Genomic DNA, 24,381 nt, shown 5'->3' on the forward strand with positions numbered 1-24,381 from the left:
GTTGGCCTTTTCACCTGGAGCACAAGCCTGGCAGCCCTCTCCTCACATCCAAAGTCAGCTGTGGGAAAGGTTTTTAATCCCAGGGGTTAAAGAAGCCTTGTGAAGCAGCAACGTCCCAGGCTGAGGGACAAAACACCAAAAGCTCCTGAATGCAGCATGTCACAGGAAGGAAGCAAGGGCCTCACCAAAGGCTGAGGATCTAACAAGGAAACGTTCTGAAGTCTTTTTTTCAATGTTTCTTTCGAAAAATTGTAGCTATTCTTAGCATCTTTTCAACCTGTTCTAGCATAGGAATCTGTCCGTGCTGCAACTAATTTCCATGGCACGCCTGTGCATACAAAGAAGCAAAGCCAGCACTGGCAGTCCTCTCTGTCTGTGAGTGTCCCTGTTTCACTACTTGTAAGATTCCAGGTTTACAGCTAATTGTGGGTAAAAAAAGCCATTGGTAGGTGGAGCAACACAAGATGTGTCCTCACTTCCTGGCGCTTTTGAGGACAGACACATGGCCAGCCAGGCTGTCTCACTGCTTAAGGAGTGGTTCGACAAGGTGGGGTGATGAACAGTAAGAGAGACTTTCCAGAGTCATTGGTGAGAAGCAAGACTAATGATATCAGGTTACTTCCCACAGGAAGGGTCTACAAAGAAGAACAAGGTGTTTATCTGATGAGAATGGCTGGGAGATTACATCATTGGACATACACTGCACCCACACAGTAACACCTGCTACACCCAAAGTGGTCCCTGTTTAGCATCTGCTTTTCTGATGTGGATGCATTGTTCTGGGTAAGCTAACTTGAAATGATTTAGGGAAGCATCACAAGCATTGCTGAACAGAGATAGCACCACACACGGATATAAAGGCATTGTTGAGACAAGCTCTACGTGGGATGTTCTGCCAAATGGTTCCCTTCCCTTCCTCTTCTCATTTCCTTGTTCTCCTTCAGTCAATGGAGAATGCTAATCCCTTTATTTGTTTATGTGTATACTGGTGACTTTCCAGACCTGCTACAAAAGTCATTTGACTAGAAGACTTTTCTGGAAAGAGGCAGCAAGGAAAGCTGGAAATTTCTTTCCTGAATGATGACTTGGTGGCAGTTGGATTGGTCCCCTTGGACCTGAGGATTTTGACATTGCTGTGTTTGGATTGACTATGGACAGCCCTGCACTGACAGCTGTAAACAAGAAGGAAAATATTACAGCTACTTTAATTCTTCCCTTTTGTATTGAAAGTTTGTTTTCAGTATCTGGTTTTGACGAGTTTTAGAAACAACACATTTGCAATGTCTTGCTCATCCAAAGCAGCAAGCTTCTGACATTTTGTTCACAACACACAGAAAAAAGCAGACACACAGCTATAAGTGAAGGGAGAAAAGTATTTCCCATAGCTAGTCATCACAGTTTGTGAAGGGAAAAAAAGCACTGGTATACAGAGATGTGAGATTTATACAGGCCATCATGATTTCAAGGCTCATGGAAATCAACCACCCACTTTACAGACATGAAAAGAGGAATAGCTTTCTCACTGCTAAATCAATTTAAGTGCTTTCTCAGCTTTTATAGAGGAACTAATTTTGGATTTCAGATGATAAGCTATTATTCTTGCCCCATGCAGTCTAATGTTTAAAGCATGTGCCCCCTGATGCGAATCCAGGTGCCACATTTCAGGCTTCTATGAAGAATGTGCTCCCTCAGCAAGGCAGTCAAATCATCTAACTAACAAACTGCTAACTGAGTATGGAGACACCTACAGACAGCACATTCATTGCTGGTCTAAACAATTTCTCAGAATGAAATATGCAGGCAAAAAATCTAGGCACTAGGTACTTAAGTCAGGACTTCCTTGCCTTGCAGGTACATTGGCTGAAATTGTCTTCTTCGCCCTTTCTTTCTAGCTAAGAATGGCTTTTTCTGCCTGTTCAAGCCATTGGTTAGCCATGGGACAGCATGTCTCCTCCATAGCCTTCTCTGGAGACAGCTGGCAGGGTGAGCAGGGATCATCACCCTTCTTGATGTGGCTGTGCACTGCAGAGCAAGATGCGAGAGTAACAGGGCCAGCATGGCTCTGAAGGCTCGCAGGGGAGACCTGGGTTCTAGTCCGTGCACCAAAAAAATAGTTCTGTTTTACCTCATCATGTTTTTAGTGTAGCGAGATTGTTGTGGCTTTAAAAGAGTAGTAATACCACGGTGCTTTCCAGAGATGTGGTCACAGGCCTTATCTTGTACAAATGTAGGAGTCCTTCCGGGCACCCAACCCAGCTACTAACACAGGGAAAGCAGCAGAACCCTCAGAACACCTGCTGCCAGCATTTCCATGCACTCCCTCTCTGCAGTCTGGATTCCTCCCACTTTCCCCTCTCCCATTCATTCCCCCAAGTGACCCCCCCAGCTCCCTCCCCTTCCCTCTTTCATCCCTCTCCCTCCATTCATCCTTTGCCTTTGTGCCCATTGGGGTTTCTATTGCATACATCCCCTCTGATTCCACAAGGAGTGAAGCTCTGCTTCCTGTGAAAGAGCTACAGGACAGGGTGTTGGAAGAAGTTGGGAAGAAGTCCCAAGGCCGCTCAGAGATGCTCTAAATACTCCTCAAACATTGTCCCTCACATCCATGTCACAACCCTTCTTAATTCTGGCACTCCCCTGCCAAGGGTCTTAGTAGAGCCTTGCTACGTATTACACAGAGCAAACTGTTCTGGTGACAACAACTTTTGAGCTCAGCTGTGCTCGCATGTGGATCAAAGTGGGTTTTTCACTGTTACTGTCTTCAGCAGTAGTGGTGGTGAAGGACTGGTGTTTGCCTCCTGTACCCACAGGGTCATAACATCTTTATTTTTGGTAGTGTTCTGACATTTGACAAAAAGAGGAAATGAGCCTTGCAAAGTAAGGGCTGTTCTTAAAAGAGCATGAAACTAAAACCACAAACTGCAGGTGACCAGCTACTCAGCTACTTCTCTTGTGATAGGGATACTTGCTGACACAGTGATTCCTTTACACTTTGATAAGTGGATTTTACATTTCCCAAAAGGAAATGGGAAGAAAAAAACCCCCAAAATCACACATTGTTTTAAAAAAAAAAATAAAATCAGAACTACCCCATCTTTTTACCCCAGACGCCAAGTAAAAGGCTGTGGCCTTCACATAAAAGATATAGAGCAGATTGTTTCATCAAAAGTAAACTACTGACTTTGGCATCAGTTTGAGAATTTTATTAAAACCATAGGTTTCCATTTTGTACAAAACTGAGGAGCTTCTTTAAAAAAAGTATTAACCACATAGGAAATAATGCAGTGTAAGTGGTTTGTTGATAATAATCTCTCTGAAAGCTATATACAGGATTAATACCACACAACTGTACTAATGTACTGACTGTCAGCAACTTTAGCAATATATACAAACTACCTTTACACACATAAATATCTTATTTACAGCTAATAAATAACATCCAAAGCCAAATCATGTGTCCTCATGTACAAGAACCTTCACTACTTTGTATCCACGTTCTGTATGTGTTTGTATTTGATCCTGTATTAAGAGCACATCTGTTCAGACACCTCATTTCCAAAAAAAAGTAACTCTTAAGAGAAAATTGCAACAAAATGTGAAGTCTATAGGGAATATATCATTGTATTTATTTTTAGAGGTCTCAAATGCAGTGGCTCAATACTCAGCCCCACCCTCAGTGACTCATCACATCTCTGCTATAGTTTAAGGGTTAGGAAATCAAATGTGAGCAATTTCAGAGTTATTAATATCCCAACATATTGCACTGTTTCAGATTTTTATCCCCAAATATACTAGCAGCCATGGCTGGGAAAAAAAAAAACCAAACCGTGCATATAAATGCATACATGTTGGTTTTGCTTGCAAGATCGAATGACATTGGAGAAATCACCACCTCCACACTGTCTTGCACATGCAGGAAAAGACTACAAAAGCCAGCATCAATAGCTCACACTGCAGTTCTCTAAGTGTCTACCTTGAAGACCTTCTGCCTCCCCAGTACTTTGTTTATCTTCTAGAAAGCTAAAACCAGGGCTACTGAACCTTTCAGAGCACTAGAAAAAATTACATGTTGCTTAAAGGGAATGCAGAATGCCTTCAAGATACCCATTTTTGGCAACTTGCAGGATGTCTAATTCAAGTGTTTTTCAAAGCATTCATTCTTGTGCATCACACAATCAGGCTCCTTTTAACTGTCACAGCTCCTGCTCCTTGCTGAATTCTACCTCATGTCAGAAAACTAAGCAGCTCCTAGGAACTAGCACTGTATCACAGTCAGGCACCAAACCAAGGTGGGTCACTGGCAGTCACAATTCCAGCATAAGGAAGCATGAGCATGCTTGTCACCTGTCAAGCGGTTTCACTTGCGCTGAAGACTGCATACAGCAGCCACTCAGCTGCATGACTGACATTTGGTGTCAAAGAGCAGAGAAACTGTCACAGTTTTGGCACATGGGATGCAAGCAAGTAGTGAGAATTTTTTTAAAAAAAATAAAAATAAAAATCTGTTTCCTGCAGTTTCTGATAGCTCAATTTTCTTTGCAGTTCCTTATTCACAGTGTTAGAGGCTAGATATTTTCATTTTCAAGGAATGAAAGCACAGATGAAAAACTGAATGCCTGCACAGGACACTGGTATTGCTGTCTTCTCCTACAACTGCTATGTATTCCAGACTAAGCTGCATAGAAGTATATAGCTTAACAGATCATACCTACTGCTAAGTGGCACTGGCATCTACCCCCAGTAAAACACATTCATAACCACAAACTAGAAAATTCATCCCCATATCAAGTCAGTGCAGTGCCTAACACCTTCTGGTAATACAAAGGTGGTTTTTGATGAGAAACCTACTCATTTGCCAAACACACAAGACAGTGAAGTCTAGCCACTGAACTGTCTGAAAATTCAGCTAGCCAAGCCAAAAAACAACTTGTCCCATTTCAGAAGACTTCTGAAAAGAAAGAAAAGCCAGGTTTGGTTTTGCTTCTTTGCAATAAATACTAGAAAATTGCTATAGAACATCTGATGTCAAGAAACCTTGTCACAAGGCACCATGATTAAGCAAAATTACTTATTCCTTTCCAGCACTCAAGCCTTTGGCAAGTTGTTTTGTGGGTTTCTTGTTAACTATGTAGATAATGTATCTTTATGGTTAGTAACTCTGTATGCTGAGACTTCCTTGCAAGAAGTCTCTTAAGATAGCTAGGAATAGCAGGCAAAAAAAGCCAGCAGTGGATAAATATTTCTATATATTTGGTTCTGAACATCCAGTCCATGGGGACGAACAGACTCTCTTCCTCCCCATTGTGGAAAATCTTCATTCTTGTCACTTAAGCAGATTCACGAGCAGAATTTTCTTTAGAGGCTTTCTTGGCTCTGTGGGGAAAAGACAGATAAGTTGAGGAAGAAGATGTAAAATACTTATTCTTTCTTGTCTTATCTTTGAAACTTAGGATTAAAAAATACTACTTAACAGGGAAACAAGTTTTGTGATTGGACTTCTCCTGGCTGCTGCTTGATTTTACATATCAGATACACATAGAGCTCTCAAGGCCTCTCCAGGTCATTGTCCTCGAGTGAAGGTCTACACACATGCCTTTTTATCCATAACTAGATCTCTGTTTAGAAGCGTCCCCATGAGACCTTTCACACACAGCAATTGCACTAAAATAAATATAACCACTTCCCCAGCTCAAACTTTAGTGGATAAAGTCCAAATAAAGCTGGCCCCACATTTTAAAGTTTACTCTGGGTCAGAAAAATCATTGATTAAAAAATTAAAGTGCATCAAAGGCTTTTAAACAATCTCCAGTCCAAGTCAGAGATGCAAATCTCAGAAAGTCACTCACCTGACAGCTGCCAGCAGAAAACAGCGCGCACCGAGAGCACACCTATGTATGCTTGCTCAGCTTCTGTACTGGCATCTGAATCTGCTGCTGGCCAGTGAGGGAGAGTGGGCTCTGGACTGACTCAGTATGGGTGTTCAAATGTTCCTCAATTAAGGGTAAATGCAGGGCTTCTTTAGACAGAGGCACACTTTCCTCTTTTTGTTAGTGCCTTGCCTGTAAACCCTCCAACGGTCATTTGTACTTGGCCACCATATGAATGTGAGAGGCAATGACTAGTACTTGCTTTTCAGACATGCTAACAACCACACAAGGAGATGGTTAGCAGATAACCAAAGGGGGGGGGGGGGAGGGGGAGGGGGGGCGGTGATTTAAGCTACCACAGCAGCCACAAGCAAACCTCAGGTTAGTCTGAGCTGTGATGTGATGCTTCTGAAGCCTTGAGAGGACTACTGCCCAAGTCAACTAAATCGGGAAGTTTTTCTAATCCTCCTGCTACCACTCAGGTTTCCCCCAAACCCAAAAATAACAGTGATCACTCATACCCTTCTCTCTTCTTGTTGATGGGCTGCTCCAAGCATTTAACGAATATTGCTGCTTCTTCTCCCTTACTGAGATGTGAGGTTCCATCTCGAGAACAGAACACCACCCTGTGGAATAAATATTGGACAATCATATGGCTGAGCCAGATGTCTCTTTTTAACTGCAGGGACAGGACTGGTGCTTGGAAGCAGTCTTTATACTTTGCCATGTGGGGCACTACTACTTCACAAGCCTGTGAGAAAATTATTTTTAAAAGAATTTTGTGACAAAAGAAACACTGCGCAAGAAAAACTGGTGAACGCATTATGCGTGGACCTCAAACTGCAGCCGTAACTTTTGCTGGTACTTTGCGTAAAATCTTCTTGTGGCTAAGGGAGCAGCAACTCCATCTCAAAGTCTCTGGATCTTTATTTACACAAGTCCTTGTGTGACTTTTGTCAGGTGAGTGATCTTGGAAGAAACCCTTACTCCCTCAAATGTTTGCAAACAAAACAGGTTGTCAATTCCAGCAAACCTGAGCAGTCGCTTTCCTATTTATCAGTACTTTCCCCACCCCTGTATTTGTTCAGCTCTGATAACTGTTCTTTGATCAAGTGACTGCCTTGTTTATTCAAGGGAGGAACATGTTATTCACAATACTGTACACAGGACATGCATACCCTGTTCCAGGTCCATTTTTCTAACAGATCTTACGTCTAGTGCACATAAGTATTTAAAAAAATTTGGGTCAAAGCAGTTCTGTTCAGATTTTGCTGTTTTAACATTCATGCTTTAGCAATGTCCGGCAACAGTCACATATTTCAGTTTTTACCCACCATTCAGGTATTCAAACCCCAAGAAAAATCCAGCTTAACAAAGCCATGATTTCTTGTGCAAATGCACTTTTGGAAGGCTTTCTAAAAATCTCTTTTTAAGCATACTCTTCACAAGAAAACCTATGTAAATGCTCAGCAAGAGAAAGGAAGAGAGTAACTGCAAATACAATCAGAGATGCTGGTTCATGGAGATCCTCTCCTGCATATTGTAACTACCCTGAGGCATATGAAATAGTGGCATGCAAATTAGTTCTGTGGGAGTAAAACTACAGATTGCAGATCCCAGTGAAAGCAAGTAACTGAACCTGGCTGACATAAAAATGCTGGTTTGGTGCCACTGGAGCCCTTATTATCAGTGCTGCACCCATTTATAACCGCTTTCTGTGCTTTGTCCTGCCCTGCAAGCTACCAGGAATCAGGAAACACTGTCAATTATAACCAATACAGCTTATAACAATCAAAATTACTTTTTCTGAGTTTCTCCTGATTTCACTCTGACTCTCTGGATGTCAAATGTAAAAGGAGTCCACCAGTCTGACCAGCTGAAGAAAGTGTCTTTCTCCCACTGCAGTTTCAGCATAAGCAGGTCACCAATGTCCACCTCTGTGTAAATCAGGAAGGAGAAGGTCTTGTTTGAGGAGACTTCAGGCCTGCAGGGAGGGGAATAAGGAAAAAAAAAAACAACAAAAAAATGGAAACTGTTGGACAGAAAGAAAATTAAGGCAAAACAGAACCAAGACTTCATGCACTTCAGAGAAGAAGGAAGCAACCTTCCACATAGTTCTGATGGATGGAATAAGGGGAAAAAACCACCTTGAGCTTTTGTACAGGCACAAGGAAAGCTTCCCACAGAAAGGCTGGTAAAAATCCTGGGACAGACTGCCATGCAAACGGTGTCTTTTCGAGCACTCACGGCTCTCAGAGAAGCCAGACAAGCACTAGCCAGAACAACTTAGGTTCCTCAGAATAGAAGACAGACTTTGGTGCTTTCCAGCCCCACTCCCTGCCAGCCCATGTGCAGGGATGCAAGCACAGAGTTCTACTTATTTGCAGAGCTGTGGAAGCAGATCTCACATCTCCCTTTGCTTCTGCACTGACGCCTTCAGACCCAGACAACAACTACAGGTTACAGTCTGCTTTTCAGAAGCTTAACTCAGCTATGTTCAGCTGGAACATGGCTTAAAGACAGCGAAAAGCAAAAGAAACAAGAAACGTGCCACATCAGATAAAAATCCTACTAGGCTGAACCACATGTCAGAATTCACATTTCTATATTTCAGATCTCTGATCAAGAACAGCTCCTATAGAGCTTAGATCATTAGCTTTAGCAGTGGATACACTCCCTTGATCAAGGACAAGGGCACATTCTGGGACCCTGTAAGCTAGAGCAACTTTTTCAGCTGGGGCTGTAAGAAATTTAGGCAGACTCAACAGTGTGTTGTAGTTGTTTCTGTAGCTACTCACAGTGTAAAAGCAATGTTCTCACTCTCATCTAGAGTGCCATAGAGAGAGATCAGGAATGGCTGGTTTGTCTTGGTCGTATTAGTCTTTCCAAAGAAATGGATCTTGACCTGGTAATGAAAGACTGGAAGAACATAAAAGAAAGAAGGCCATTAGGAAAAAAATCAACCTCTGAAGAGACTGCTGGTGACAAAGCCACCTAAAAACCCCTGTGTAAACCTAGGCTAGACTATGCCAACATCACTAAACTGAGGAGTTTAGCTCTCTGCAGGTACCTAGGGCATTATCTAGGTAAAGATTAGGATGCAAGGCAATCACAGTTAAAAAACACCTTTGCAGTTCTTGCAACTGAAGTCTGCATTTAAGTGGACTGCCACTATTATAACCCCAGAGTCTGCAGTATCACCTTCAAACCTGTTATAAATGTGTAAGACTTGTTGTCCTTGACTTGAAACAAATGAGTTCTGTCCTTCTCATACAGGAGCCTTAGTGAAAAAAAAATTCAACCCACTGACACTTGCAGATTAAGCACCAAATGCCAACAAATCTCTAGTCTTGCAGCTGTTCTAACACTGCAGGAATATGCCCTCTGATTCTGGTCTATGACACAATGCATGCGATGACCATACCATGTGGTACAGTTATTTTTTTCCTGCCTAGCTTTAAAAGTAGTAAAATCCAACTCAGAAGCTATTTCCCTAGCTCAAAGCCTTCCAGTTCTTTCAGGCAGCATCCTTCTCAGACCTACCACCGTGGCAACAGGAATCAAAAGTGCTGTGATATTTTAACATGGGCTGGTGCCCCCCTGGCAAAGGTACTACAAAAAGCTAAGTCTGATGGTTGCACATCTTTAAAGCTGTGGCTCATCAGGCTGAGCTCTGCTATTTCCCCAGCAGCAGGAAAATAAAAATCATTTGGTTGAAAAATACTGAAAAAAATTTCAAGACTCAGTTGCTCCAAGAGGCCAGGCTGCGGAGCAAATCTTAAATTTGCTACTTAGAAACTTGTTACAAACATCATCCTTTATTCTATCCTCTTACCTCTGTCTTACTGTGAGTAAGATGACGCTACTTTTTCTGCGATTGCGCTTCACACTGAACTGCAGGCAAGCTTCACCCCTGCTCACCATAGGCACCAAAGCAGCAATATTGTCACCTGCAGCACACACCCATCCTGACACACAATTAAGCAAAAAACTACCAGCCTTGCTCACCAGTAAGCAAGCAGGACCTACCTTTATAAGGCATCTGAGCACGGGTCTTCAAGTACATTTTGGTGTTTCTCTTTGTTCTCACTCTGTTGACCTTGTAACCCAAATTATTGCAGCGGTTCTTCCGACAGCTGAGGCAGAGACCCTTCTCAAAGGCCTCCTTTGTGTTGCAGCGGTAGGCCATGCTGGGCTTTTCTTCATAGAGGAGGGAGTCAATGAAAAGGTGGATGGATCGTTCATGGGAGCATTTTACCAGCTGGTCCACATCTTGAAAAAATGAAAATGTGTAATATTTATACACACATGCATATAATGATATAAATCCCTAAGCAGGCACAATCTACTATGCCAGAGCTGGACTTCATAGGATGACTTTAAAAACACTTAAAAGATCGAGTTCCTGTGCCTCTCAGAGATCATTGCTTGCAGGAAGCCTGCAGGCTATTGAAGATCTCCCTTTGGATGTTACACTATTGCACAGCAGTCTCACCTGCAAAGCCTTTTTCAGCGATCAGACGGAGTGCTTCTCCTAAGTTGCAACCTGGCTGGAAACCTCCACCATTAGGATAAATATCAATGTGTCCAACAGGCTTCTGGATCCCAATGCTGCGGTCTGGAGAGCCTCGAGTGTAAGTGTGTAGAACATCTACAAAGTCAGCATCATCTGGTGAGAGGCGGATGAGGGCATCGGCATATTCAAAGGTAGGACCAGCTGGATCCAGCCCTTTACGGGGCAAACCACAAAGAAAAACTTAAGATTACTATCTGCCAAAGACACTGATCACAAATGCCAAACAGCTACCACACTGGGCTGCAGTATTGCAGATGGTGTTGGTGTCACTGCAGACATTACAGTGGGATCATTTCTAGTAGCATTCATGTGTACAGGAGAATCAAATACACTACCTTGAAAAGCTGTCACTGTTTAAAAAATGAGGTGTATGTAAACATGTAAAGAAGCAGAGCTAGCTTCGTCACAGCTGTAACATTTACAGTGGAAAGAAGAAACAAGCTACTAAATATTTTCTAAGTGTCTTCCTCTCTTGTCAAGAATTGCAAAATTTCTATCTGAAGTGTGGAAAATGTCTTGCTGCTAACTCCCTGCTAGGGGAACAGGTGGGAAACAAACAAGAGCTTCACTGTCTACATGCCTAAGGGGGAGGGGATTATTATGGTGAACTGTCAAGCTGCAGCAACACTGACATCAAACACAGCCAGAACTACCCTGCCAGTGATAGAGTACTCTCTTGGAGCCAGACAAGAGCTTGAGAGATGGCTGAGGGCAAAGCTGAAGGGACATGTCTTTTCTGCAGTCCTCAGCCAGGGTTAGGCACCTGGGCTGCCCACCCCTGGTTAGCCTCACCCAGTCTGAGCTGCCTCCCTCTTTACTGTGAGTACTTGACCACACGGTAAAGGTCCCACAGCAATGAGTTCTGCAGGTACTACAGCCACTGCAGGAGGATCTACCTCCTGTTCTTTTTGAAACAGCTTCCACCAGCTGCAAGGGATGACTGCCTGGGTGAAGACAACCACCTGAAGTTCTCATGCTGCAAGAGATACTGTGACCTTCCCCAAGCCATTCGGGGATTTGGAGATTTGGCCAGTCTCAGTTACATTTCCCCAGATAGTCACTTTTCACAGCCAATGAATCCCTGCCTACTCACTCATTCTTTGTGCAGAAGCAGATCAAGGCTTCTCACCCATCACCTTTGCTGTTCTCTTCTGAACCTTTTGCAGTTCTACTACACAAATACCAGCCCTGCTGATTTAATAAAGCATGAACAGATAACCTAGGCGCTGCCGAAAAGCCAAAGTTATTCCAGTGATTTTCCAGAGGAACATAGTATTTCAGCATGCAAGAGACAGAACTCTCCACTCTACAACCACAGGTGTTCTTACCAGTAATTCTGTTCACCTTCTTCTTGGTCAGGCTCCCAGCAATCCCAGCAGCATGTGCACCTAGACTGTACCCCAGCAAGTGGACATTGTTGAGAGGATAATTGAATTGCTCCTGCAGAAGAGAGCAATTTATTTAAAGTTTGAAGTCAAATAGGAAAACATTAGCAGACACAAAGGAAAATGTTTTGTAAACACTGGGATTTCTTTGAGCCAGGAATAACAGAAGGAACACTAAATACAATTAACACAATTTTATGGCATACTAGGTCACTTGAGTTAGTTAACTTAAGAAAAAAATCTAAGCAGAGAGGAATGCAGAATGAAGGACAGACCATAGGGCTGTGTATATTGAAGGTTTTCCACCACCCCCTCCTCACCAGTTTCAGTTCTTCTAAGTATTTCCCAAAGGCAGGGCAGACTTTGTTTCTCAAGGGCTGGCTGCTGCATAATATATAGCAAGGGTCCTCACACTTTTTAACCAGGGGCCAGCGCGGATGCAGTGGCAGGCAGCCATCTGCGGCTGCTTGGTTTCCCCCCCAACCCCTGGGGGGGGGGTCTGTAAATACCGGGGGCTGGATTGAGGACCCTGGGGGGCCGTATCCGGCCCGCGAGCCGTAGTTTGAGGACCCCTGATATATAGGGCTGTGTCTTTCATAGCTGCAGAACGTTCTGAAATACTGTGGACTCACAGGGCTCCACAGTCCACAAGATGAAGTTTCTGGAATGCACTGTAAGAGGCCTCCTTGCATTAAGAGAGAACTACTACAATAAAGCTGGGATTTTACTAGTCCAACAAAAGCACTGTCTGCAACAGCTTAATTCCATCTACCCAATAGGAGACGGTTAACACAGCTGCATCATTGCTGTTTTGTCTCCGACATCATTATGTCAAATGTGAGACGTGTGACTACATGTCTTACCTCCATCCAGTCAATAAACATAGCAACATCCTTTCCCACCAGCTTAGTGTATGCAGCGGACACTGGGTAGTGCTGCTGAGCTCGAATTAGCCAGTCCACCACAATGACGTTTGAATCGGGTTCTCTCTTGTACAGAGCATCCACCAGCTTCGGGACCCAACTTTCATACATTCCTGTCACCTGTGGGGGTTTTTTAATTAAAAAAAGATGTCTTAATATTATCCGTGGTGTGTAGACACCTCAGCTGATGTACCTAGCACAGCATAGTTTATCAGGAGTGTGGTTAAAGGGAGATTCCTCCCCTTTCTTCTTACCGTCCACCCATGGATCACCACAAAGGTTTTACTGGTATGGTTGAAGTTGCACTGTGCCAGGCTGTCCACCTGCCCAGGAACCAGGTAGCAGACATCCTCATCGGGCTCTGCAGGCGTCCGTAAGGAGAACTTGCTCTCAATTCCCTCAAAACTGGTCTCTGCTTCTGCTATGAAAGAGCACAGGAAACGTGCATCAGTGTTTTAGGAGTATTAGGACAAACAGTTCAGAAGCTACAATGTTGGAGAGGTATCAGGATTGGCCAAGAAATGGGGCATGTGTTTTTCATTTCATACAGCACTCCTTTTGTGACAAAACAGCCACCATGCAAAGATGGAATCAAAGAGTGAAAATCGTTTGCCCTCCAAGATCCTGCTAAAGCAGTGAGAATCTGGCCAGCTGTCAGAGAGGTATGAATTCCTTTTAGGAGTCACTATTTTCCCCATTATGTTATTAACAGGAACCCAATATAAACAGGTATATTTATAGATATATAGATACAATTAAACAGGAAATTACCACAGTTCAGGACAGTCATAGACAGTATATGCAGGAAAGCAGCAAGTTCCTACCATACTATTACATATTTCTGTGGTGCATCTTCCACAACACCAATAATCACTGCCAAAGAAGGCTCTTTATAGTACACAGTAGTTGCAGTGGATTAAAAATAAGAGCTGCAAACTCACCACTGTTTTACAAAATGCTAGTTTTAACTTTTCACCAACAAACAGCAAGTGAGAACATCAGACACCCATTACGGAAACTGCACTAGCAAAGCACAAGCCTGTATTTTGAAGGCACTATTTTTTCAGACCATCTGATAAGCAACACTGCAGAAAAAAAATCTTCCTCAGCCTGTTTTGAATCCAGGGGCTGGGGAAGATCATGTACTGGTGGTAATAAAGCATGTGATGGCCTGAAAAGATCACTTGGAGAACTCTCTCCAGCTTCAAAACAAAAATTTTCCTTTTGTTCCTGCCAAGGCTTCATGCTTACCATTTCCTTTGTCTGGAAAGAAACTTAAATACCTCCTCTTTTTACATCTGATTCAACACTTAATTACCTCTATATCCAACAGAGCCTGTAATTAACTGTGGACTTAAAACTTCAATGCTTTTTGAAAACCAAGCCTTACTTTGGCAACTTGCATTCAGCAAATATTGATTGCCTGTTTCCCAAGTGCAGCTGAACTCAGACCAACTCTGTCTTCTTCAGTGTTGTTTCCTGGCATCATGACTACCAAGCTTTCACAAACTCCTAAACACACATTAATGAATGGCTCCAAGCCACTGTAGGGAATGCAAAGGGACACAGTGAGGAGGACCTGATGACATGCAAAAGAGATTTCCACTCCTTTTCTTTCGCCCATTGCTGAACAAGTTTTCTATGATAACTGGTAGATTTGTATTTCTCCATAAAGTTGTGCTGCATCACCCAGAGGCAACAAATATAATGAACTTTTTTTTTTCCCCCCCTAAAACTTATTTTTTCTGGTCTTCTCATTCAAGCTACCATACTCAGCAGGACACTGACTCAGGCTCAACCTCACTTTGCCCTCAGGTAGCTGTATAAAGTCTGGGAGGTTCCTGCTGTGCCTGAGGGGCCACAGAAACCAGAGTCTAACCTCTTCCATGAGATGTGAAACAGGCTGGCAACAAAGGCTCACATGCAAGCCTCAGAGAGACTGCCGACATCCGAAATCAACAGCTTAATTAACTTTGCCCAAGCTCATCAGGACTTCTCACCTGCTGAAAGCAAGGCACATGCAGGCAGGTAACAAGAACCGCTGGCTGAACAGAGGCAGCGCTCAGCTTTAGGTTTTGGTCTTGACTGCACTAGGCTGGTTAGCTAGCTAAACCTGGCTAACTACACTGACGGCCCCCTTCCCCCTAAAGAAGGGGATAAAGTTCATTCACATAATGGTGAATATAAGACTTTACCTACTGAAACCAAAATCTACCAAACTAACCAAATGCTGATCTTTCTCAGAAGCTGCCCCTTTCTTGTATTTTTACACTCAAAACATCATTTTCTCACAGAGACCACACAAAAAACTGTTTCTGGAACAAATCTTTAGACTTTCACTGTTTACTTCTAAGCCAGAAAACATCCCAAAGGCCAGCTGGTTAGGTACCAACTGTAACTTTTCACTCAGCAGTGAATTAGTAAAACCTTGACAGGACCAGGAACAACTTTCAGCGGCAAGGCGTACAATGCAAGGACTTCCAATTATGATCATTCCCGCCCCGCACAGGAAGGCTAACAAGAATAGTCCACCTGCTCACAAGTTAATAGTGCTTCCTTTCATACTTGGATATCATTTCCTTTCTGAATTAAACCTATCTGATAATCAGCCAAAATCTGAATGAAACGGATACCCTGTCTTGCAGTGTGTTTTCAATTACAAACACATGCTAGAATTTGCATGTAAGTTCAGCCTGCATTGCTTCTGGAAATAAGCTTGCAATAAATTAAATTTATAATTTTAAGTGCACCGCACTTAAAGGTGCACTTAGAAAAGTTGCAATACAGCGGCACCTAACACTGAAGATGTGCACAGTGCTTCTCAAATATTTGTGCCTAAAAATTTTTGGGTGGGATTTGAAGACATCGGAGCCCTAAGATGCAGTCACCACCAGGAAACAAGCAGCTGCAGAGCAACAGCTCAGGAGTTTGAGAAATGGCAGGAGGCCACTCTGCTCATTTAGTTATGTTATACGAGAAAAAGTCAGAATAAATTATTATTAGCATATTTACAGGCACACAAAGTATTGCCTAGTCCAATGTCCACGTATGCTCAATTTTCATCAGCAAGATACCCTCTGGATGAGGGAAGTGTGTGGGGTAGGATTTGTTACCTACTTATTAATGATACGCTCATTCAGAAGCTATCCTCAAAATTTCCCAGAGTTTGGCTTCGCAGATTCTCTATGACTTAGAGCATAAGATAACTTGTCTACACCTCAGGTTGTGCTACACTCATGCTGCAGTGCCACATCATTTCCCACCTTCTGTAGATCACATTTTCCACACATATGGACATCTGTATGTATCATCCTTTAAACTGCAGCAGAAACACTACAAAACATATCACTTCAGAAAACCAGCATTTCCCACTTCTACTCTTGTACCTCATGAAGTACCTTGGTCTATTTAAAAAAATTATTCAGAACCAGACCTTTGTCACAGACCTTTTCCTCATGAAGTGAGAGATCTCCTTGAATCATGTTCTAGCTGAGCCAGACACACAATTGGGTCTCATTCTCACAGCCTTACACAAAGCCAAAGAAATGCAGACAGTCCATGTACAGATTCACCACTGGTTAGTTAAAACATGTTTTAACCGAAATTAACTAAACCAGGGAGAACCCAGAAATGGGGAGTCTTCAGCATGCTTCTGAAAGGTGGATGGAAGTTTACCTGAATTTGCATCATAACGTAGATACAGAAATTAGATAAATCTATATGCATCATTACTGAGACACTGGAATAGTTTTTAGTGACAAGAATTAAAGTCTGAACACTAATGCATTTCTAAACAAGGCCTTGAAGAGAAACAGACCTGGAGATAAAAATGCATAGACAAAAAAATCCATGCTTTTGCTAAAAAACACATTTTCCCAGGCTTAGTTCAGCAGATGTATAAAGGCATGTGTTCCATATTGCAGAAACTTTACCCATACAAGGACCTGCTACAAAAGTTTTCTGGTCACTGCCACGTGCTTGCAGTTAACAAGGTGACCAACAAAGGGATTATTTAGGGAACTGAAAAGCGAGTGGAATTAAGAATGAAACCACCAATTTCAGATCAGAGTTGTCTTTTCTAACAGCCTACAAACTCCCATCACTTGGTCACGCCTTGCAAAATTTCTGATCCTTTTCTTACACCTCCACTTCAATAATCTTAGCTTTCGTATTTTAAAGACTTTGTCCTGTATGTCAAGCAATACAGAGTATCTTAGAACTCCCAAGAAGCACAAGAAAAAAAGCTTAGAAACTGTGAAAAATTAGTAGTTTCATTTTCCTGTTCAAACCTTGTGACACTTTGGACTTACAATTTGTAGAACTCCATTCAGTTAGGGACTCCTATCGATTTTGCAAGCATCCCACTACCTTTAACCACTCTGACACAGTACAAATACAAAGTTTACATACTAATCAAGAGAACTCAGCTTCAAGGCTGCTTCATGGGAAGCTCAAGGCAACCTGGCAACTGATTTTGGTGAAGAAAACTGTTTATCACTGGTCAGCTGGGTGGAGAATGTGAGTATTGAGGAAGTAACAGCATCTGGAATATAAATCAAAAGTTAAACTGCCCACATCAGATACAGGATGCCAGTAATGGTAACAATGCGTTTGCCAGAATCAGTGCACCTGACTATGGTTTTGGAAAAGGTAATCTTTGATAAACAACAGTTTCCTAGCATTATGTACACAGAAATGGAAATACTGTTAGCTAAGTGCAAAGATCATTAGAAATTATACAGCTAGACCGTGTAAACTCAAGCCCACACTGAAATGCACACACACAAATATGCACTGGAGCCAGCATCTGCACATAACATCAAACATTTAAATAACCAGCTGGAGTTAACGGGAGTAACTCTTCCCTCAGCTGATGACCAACATTAGGATCATCACTCATACTGAATTCCTAAACGAGTTCTGAAGCAAACTCGTGGTCAGATGAAATAAAGGGGCTGTATTATAGAAATTATTATCATTTCATTTGATCTACACTATAAGTTGAAAAACAGACAGTGTACTATGTGTTGCAAGCCCATGAAATCTACCCCACAAGACTGGTTACTGTAAAGAAATTACAACTTCAAGTTTATTTATGTATTCCTTAATGGCAGAGCCCTGAGAGTACCTTCTCCTTCACTTCCCAGGCAGAGTCAACAGAAAGAGCAACACTTCTGAAAAGCATCTGGGCCCAAGCTGAGATGCTGAGCAGCTTCTCCCACCTCAAGTCCTGCAGCTGGCAAAACAAGGGCAAACTGCTGTTCTTGCACTGTGCACACAAGTGCTCACCCCTCTCTAAGGCACTCCCTGTCAAATAAACCCTTACTCAGCTGCAGCTGGGAGGCTTGTAACTCAATCCAGCAGAGCTCTTGCCATCCATCAGTCCCTCTGGGATATTCGGAATTAGCCCAAGACAATAAAATGCAATCACTGTCACCATTTGCAGTAATATAGAGGAAAAGATGCCTGAGAAAGCTGTACCAAGCAAGTACTTCCTGCACAGGAGACATTCCAGCAAACTTTTAGGTGTGCTAGTGCTCATGTTATTCTCTAGCACAGTTTTGATGCCTGACAGCCTCACCTCTAAGTCTTCTAAGAAATGCATTTTTTCTGGAAAGGCCACGCCACAGCTGCCCTGGTAGGTCTATCCCAAACACCACCATAGCAAAAGTCAGCAGCTAACATCACACAAGAGTTTAAGTCTGCTGTAACTCCCAGTTGTGGATTTACACTGGCAGAAATAGAGATCAGAATGTATTCCTAGTAATGTTTTTATCTTTTCCTGGAACACCAGTGTTCCCTCCACCTAGAATATCTCTGCCCATGTTGTTTGTTAAATACTCTGGATTCCTGGCAGACTGGATCATGAATTTTCCGTGATTTAAAACATCTTTTCACGGTGGTGTGCAAGACAGTGTGGGACTGAAGGCTTGGACAGCTTTAGGATGGTCGCACAACCTGTTTTCATATAACCTGTTCCTAGGGAGAAATAATGTAATCATTAGTAAGTCTGTAGAAAATCACTTCCTACAGAGATGAAAGCTTCTTCTGGGAAGATAGTTATTTTACTGTATGAAACTTCGATACTTTGATGAAAACTGCTTTTGATTGCCATGATGGCATAAGATTGGATTCAAAGCAAGAATACATTCCTTTGGCTGTGCCCTAGCACCCCATCCACTTACTTTTGAATACTTCCCTTCAGCTTCCTTGTACACAAAGGAAGTAACAAAGGCATCTGCAGTGAAAAAAACAGCAGTTTCCACATTCCATTTTAGTACCACACAGTAGCTCTAAGAGCTACAGCCACATTTTCTTCTAAGGCTGTAGACTTTTAAGGACAATCGTGAGAGATTAGTGTAAGAAAGTAAGACGGTGATAGGGCACTGCTAGCCTAAGTTCGAGGAGTAGTGGCTTCCTAGAACTACTGTCTTTGCTTATTAAAGCTCCAGTCATGTTGTGATGAACCAAGAGAGCATTAGTGAACATCTAGTAGTCAACATTCACACCTGGTCCACTTCTTCTAGCCTGGAGGGTGGCTATGCACAAACACAGGTACAACATTCACACCTGGTCCACTTCTTCTAGCCTGGAGGGTGGCTATGCACTAACACAGGTACAACAGGTTATGTGCAAGTACAATCACATGTATATATACAGACACTGTGAGAGTACACCCCTCTGTCTACTTTTTCCTTAGTGAATTCTTCTGCATTAAAGGCATTATCTACAGCCCAAACACATCATCATGACACTGACGAAACTCAGCCTTGCCTCTGACAATTCAGACCAAGGACCGTTGGAAGCTGGGATGCAGGACTCCCATGGGATGGGGCGGGTGCCATGCAGAACAGAGGGTCCTAGCCCTGCGGTAAGCCGAAGGACGCTACCGTGCTGCCACCGCCGTGCCAGTCCACCTGCGGCAAGGGACACTTGGAAGCCACCTTGCACCTGGGGAAGAAAACACATCCCAAAACTCCACAGCCTGTGCCATCAGCCCGGCAGCTTGTGCCTTCGATCCCGGTAGGGAATCGGCTCCAGCTCTGTCCTAACAGAATACAGGTCCCCCGAGCATCGCTCTCCCGCGCCTTCCGAGGACAGCTCACGCCACCCAGGTTCCGCGGCAGCCCTAGCACCCCGGGAGAGCCCTGCAAGTTGCAAACGCCCCCTTTCCCGCCACGCCGGCGACATTCCCCCTACACACACACCCCACCAAACGCAACAGGCGTGCCCGGCAGCCCCGCCGCGCCGCACCGCGGGCCCTGCGCGGTCCGCGCTATGCTCCCCGCCGGGCCGCGAACTTACCGCCGCCGGCGGCCGCACCCAGAGCAGCCGCCCAACGCAGGCAGAGGCAGACGGCAGCCAGAAACGCCTTCCTCCCCATCGCGCCTTCCCTCGCCCTGCGCTCGGCCGCGGCGCAAAAGTAAAATAAAATTAAGAAAAGAAAAAAAAAAGGGGGGGGGCGGTCAGAAAGAAAATACTGCTGCAGCGCAAAACAATAACGCGATGGCACTGAACCACCCTGGGAACAGCCCGGGCTAGCACGACGACCCACCCACCCAATGCCACTGCCGCGCCCTCCACGGGCCCTTATGTCCCCGCCAATATGCAAATATGCAAATGAGCCCCCACACCTATTGGGCGCGCGCGGCGGGGCGGGGCTGGCCCGGGGGCCGCGCTGCTCCGCGGGGGCGCCGCGGTCCCGGTCAGCCCGCGGGCGGCGCGGCCCTCGGCACGGCGTCACCCAGGGGTAACCACGGCCGGGCCCGGCTCGGGCGAGACCCAGGAGCTCGGGCAGCTGGCATCGGTGTCCATGGGCCCCTCGGCTCAGAGCCCTCGAGCCTGCCTCCCGCTGGCCACCCGCACCTCCCTCAGCTCTGCCCTCTCCCCCGGCGCTGTGCCCGGCCAGCCGGGTTATGGCCCCGCCGCCCTCCCCCTTGGTCCTCCGGGCTGCTGGCGACCTAGCTCCCCTGCACCCCAGATAACATCTTCCATCTTATCCATGCTTTTGCACCAGGAACCAACTGCTAACTGCATTTCCAGTTCGGTGCCTGCAAGGAGCCTTCTGCTGTTCCCTTGCAAAACCGTTGCCAGTCTTGTTTTGCCTGCACTCAAGGGGATACAAGTTTGGAGCATAAATTCACTGGAGACTGCATCTGTACTCTGGAGAAATGCAAAGTTTGAGCTTTTCAGCTCTTTCTGCCTTCCTCTCAGCAGTATGGTTTGCAAACAGCTTTGCATTGGTGGCCACTGGGTAAAAGATCAGTTATGTAAGGACATGTAATAGAGAAATACTAAATTAATAACAAGACCAGATTCCGTTTCAGTGTGCAGTGTGTTGTCAGAGGCCCAGCTTCGTAAAGAGGCTTATGACAGTTACAGGGAATGAGGTCTCACTGGGTTTTGCAACATGAAGGAAATGGGATTCACTTTGAGGGTAACTGATTCTCCTCTGACCAGGCACCTTTGGAGACTAAAATATATATGGTTCATATTAGCAAGGCTATTCAATAAGAGGTTGCTTGAGAGTAAGAGAACTGGGTCACCTTTGCAACGTTGGATTCCATTAAAAGACCAGAATATCTGTAAGTGAGAACACATCTCTCCCAGGACTCAACTTGAAGTTCCTCCACTGCCAGTCCCTATTTATATCCAAAAGGCATTGGAAGAATTTAATGAGAGTGCAAACTGATCATGCTGAGACTTTCTTCCCAACTGAGGCAACCAACCAGGGCAACAGGGTCAGGGAGGGTGGCTAAGGAAGTGGGTGAGGCAGTGTGAGAAGACGGGAGTCAGAGGCAGGGGATAGGTGGTGAGGAGGCTGGGGCTAAGATGAGAGCCTTCCTTACGGTTTGTGCTGCAGGTTGCTAAGTATTGAGCATATCCTCTAACCAGTGTTCAAGACCCTGTCATCAAAACAATAGCAAGAATTTTCTCATGTCTTCTTTTTTTTTTTCTTTTCCCCCCGCCAAGTGTGACCTAAACAATGCATTTCATCTTGATTTAATTTACTTGAAACCCTATAGTGTAATTTCCCCCCCAGAAATCAGCCTGGGTCTATCTAGGTTCAGACATCCTTCCTCGCAAATTCCAGTCTCTGCGGGCAACATCTGGCAAATTAAAAGAACACTTTAAAGGGAGCTGCTGTAATGGAGACTGTCAGGCCACCTTAATCACAGGTGATGCTACTAACCCAGTCAGAGCAAAACAGAGCAAGAAGACTGCTGTTTTACACAGCGACATCCATGGCTACTGCAGCAAAAACTTACATTACTGTATGATGTGGGAAGACGACTAGCATAGCTTTAACTGCTGATGGGACCAGACTAGGCAGGTAGAAAGAGTAGTGATAATGCTTGACTGGCCAGCCTTGGATGGGCCCTACTAACCTCTGTGAATCCACAGGCTATAATCAGCCTTTCGGTTCATTTCCAATAGAGATGGTAAACCCCATCAATAGCAAGGCCAGGCAGATTTACGAACTACTCAGTATAAAACCTAATCAGTTACACTGAAAATGCCTGTTTGAGTCATTTTTTGTTCCTTCTCATGCCCAAGCCTCATTTTAAGACATAATCTGAAAGAGTTATGCAAAGTCTCTACCTAAACCAAAGAAAGAATATTAAAATCAAAACACTAAAACTTTAAAGTGATGAAAGATGGGGTTGTGTGAGTGTGTGTGTGTGTGTGCATGTGTAATTCTAGTTTCTCAGATCTTGAACAAGTTGCCTAAGTCTGTTGTAAACCCAGCTGCAGAATAATCTGAAATACATGGGGCTTCATGAAGGCAGAATGTGTCCCTGAACACTAAATGATGTGCTGTTGCACCAGTCTGACACAGGACATTTTCCAAAATTTAAAAGCTTTCTGTCCCTTGCAGTTAATCATGATCAGATGAAGAAGCGGCTTCATGGCATCAACTCAGTGTGCTTCATTGCAATCATTAACTGGATTTTAGTTTTGTTGCCTCTGTAAAATACATAACCTATAGGGGAAAGCAAAGCTCCATCTGTAAAACAGAGCCTGATTTATAGTACTCGGGATTATGAAGTGGGCGGAAGGTAATAGAGTGTGAGCTAAAATACATTAAGTCTAACAAGGGGCAGGGGGTGGGGGGAAGGCTGGAGGAATGGAGACAGGAGTTGCATAACTAGACTGGTACTTGCACCCACAGACCATGTGGAAGGTTAAAGTCAAAACAAGCGCAGTGTACCCAGCACAATGTGGGCAGCATTGGCTTGCGTGGTGCGGCTGTGCTAAACCCTGAGCACATTCACTGGCCTCACACAACAGCAAGCAAGAGGAGAATCAACCCAAAAATTTCATTTCCACAGCAATGCTCTGAAGACAGCTTGAAACACAGGGCAAAAGGGGAGGAGGGGGAAGGAGAGAGAGACTAATGCTAACTTTGAAATTTCTGTGCTGCTTTAATTGTATTCATATAAAGAATTTGATAGCTGAGGATGACAAGTCTTCCCGGGTGAGAGGTCTTCCAACAAAAGTATCTGCTTAAAAACAAGCAAAAACCATGTTCTGCTCTCCTCCTGACTAGGAAATACAAGTAAGAAAGGGGGGTGGGGGGGTGGGGGGGTTTACCCCTATAAATATTTAATTTTCTTTTCCTCCCCAAGAAAAGAAAAAGTGAAATTAAATCCAAAAAGTCAGCATGAGCTTCCAGGTGATTTCTATGCTAATACGTTCAAATAAACAAGGACACTTTTTCTCTTACTTTAAGTTTGTTCAAAGATATCAGTGAAACGGTTTTTAAAATATATATCTTTTTTTTTTTTTTTTTTTTTTTTTTTTTTTTTTTTTTTTTTTTTTTTTTTTTTTTAACTAGCCATTGGTAATGAAACCCCAGTTTGGGGATAAAAAATTACTGTTCCTTGCCTGTGTCCATAGTGACTGATTGGGTTATTAGAACAGCAACGGCTTCACATGCAGTGGAGGCGCTCTCGTCCTGGGCTGAGCCCCTCTGATACACTCTGAGTAAGGAGCACCACAGCATCAAGCCCTCCAGGACGTGAGGGTGGCCTGTGGCAAGCCTGTCCCACCAACAATGATCTGCAAGCCCTTTTTGTGGCACAGTATTGCCTGCTTTTCCACACTGGCAGTGAGTGTGGGGTGCAGGTACCTGTCAGTAAGGGCAGGGGCAGCCCAGTGGCAGGCAGGCATGCAGGCAGGTGAGAGCTGTCTGTGCCATAGTTATCTTGAATCTCCCTAAATGTGCAGCAGTGGGAAAGGTGACAGTGGGAGCAACCTGGGTGTCTGTTTAAGAAAACAATCCCATGCAACTTCACCACTGTTGGTACCTGGAAGAGCCCAGCCGAAGGCACAGAAATACAGGAAAGCTGTGCAGCAGCTGCAGCTCTGAGTGCAATAGGCAGGACACCTGTTCCTCCCGCTCACTTTTCTGTATTGCAGAGGCTCCTTCAGTCTTCACTGCCATACAGGCATGGGAGGAGTGGATCCTCCATGTGTTAAAATAGCCTTGAGCTGTCTTGCCTCGCTTATCCTTTTTATCGCTGTGGTATAACTTGATGTTCTGTTCTCAGGTTGCCTTATTTTGCAGACAGGGGCCTCTCTCACTGATTAGCACAAGGATTCATTCCTCTTTATCCTGCTCCTTT

At 44.1% G+C, this 24,381-nt stretch overlaps 1 protein-coding gene and 1 long non-coding RNA gene across 3 annotated transcripts; both read right to left on the reverse strand.

Moving 5' to 3' along the window:
- Positions 1–3,596: 3,596 nt before the first annotated feature.
- LPL (lipoprotein lipase) lies at positions 3,597–20,311 on the reverse strand. Of its 2 annotated transcripts, none has more exons than XM_040579103.1 (10): positions 20,057–20,311; positions 13,006–13,169; positions 12,692–12,871; positions 11,772–11,883; positions 10,363–10,596; positions 9,897–10,139; positions 8,666–8,786; positions 7,669–7,851; positions 6,389–6,493; positions 3,597–5,373 (listed from the first exon to the last, which is right to left on the reverse strand). In XM_040579103.1, the coding sequence occupies exons 1-10, from the start codon at positions 20,133–20,135 to the stop codon at positions 5,328–5,330; spliced, it is 1,467 nt and encodes a 488-aa protein (XP_040435037.1). In that variant the 5' UTR covers positions 20,136–20,311; the 3' UTR covers positions 3,597–5,327. The 2 variants fall into 2 exon arrangements, with proteins under 2 accessions (XP_040435037.1, XP_040435035.1); XM_040579101.1 differs by having other exon boundaries at positions 13,006–13,172.
- LOC121080851 lies at positions 15,833–20,013 on the reverse strand. The gene is made up of 2 exons (XR_005825509.1): positions 19,322–20,013; positions 15,833–19,260 (listed from the first exon to the last, which is right to left on the reverse strand). It is a non-coding gene; the product is annotated as an uncharacterized LOC121080851 (long non-coding RNA).
- Positions 20,312–24,381: the final 4,070 nt, after the last annotated feature.

Source organism: Falco naumanni, chromosome Z, assembly GCF_017639655.2.
Source record: "Falco naumanni isolate bFalNau1 chromosome Z, bFalNau1.pat, whole genome shotgun sequence".
Taxonomy (NCBI): domain Eukaryota; kingdom Metazoa; phylum Chordata; class Aves; order Falconiformes; family Falconidae; genus Falco; species Falco naumanni.

Coding starts and splice junctions, on each gene's coding strand:
- LPL (XM_040579101.1), bottom strand. CDS start 20,135: ATGGGGAGGAAGGCGTTTCTGGCTGCCGTCTGCCTCTGCCTGCGTTGG. Junction 10,140..10,362: donor CGCTGAAAAAGGCTTTGCAG/GTGAGACTGCTG, acceptor CATTTTTTCAAG/ATGTGGACCAGCTGGTAAAA. Junction 5,374..6,388: donor ATCAACAAGAAGAGAGAAGG/GTATGAGTGATC, acceptor TTTTCCCCACAG/AGCCAAGAAAGCCTCTAAAG.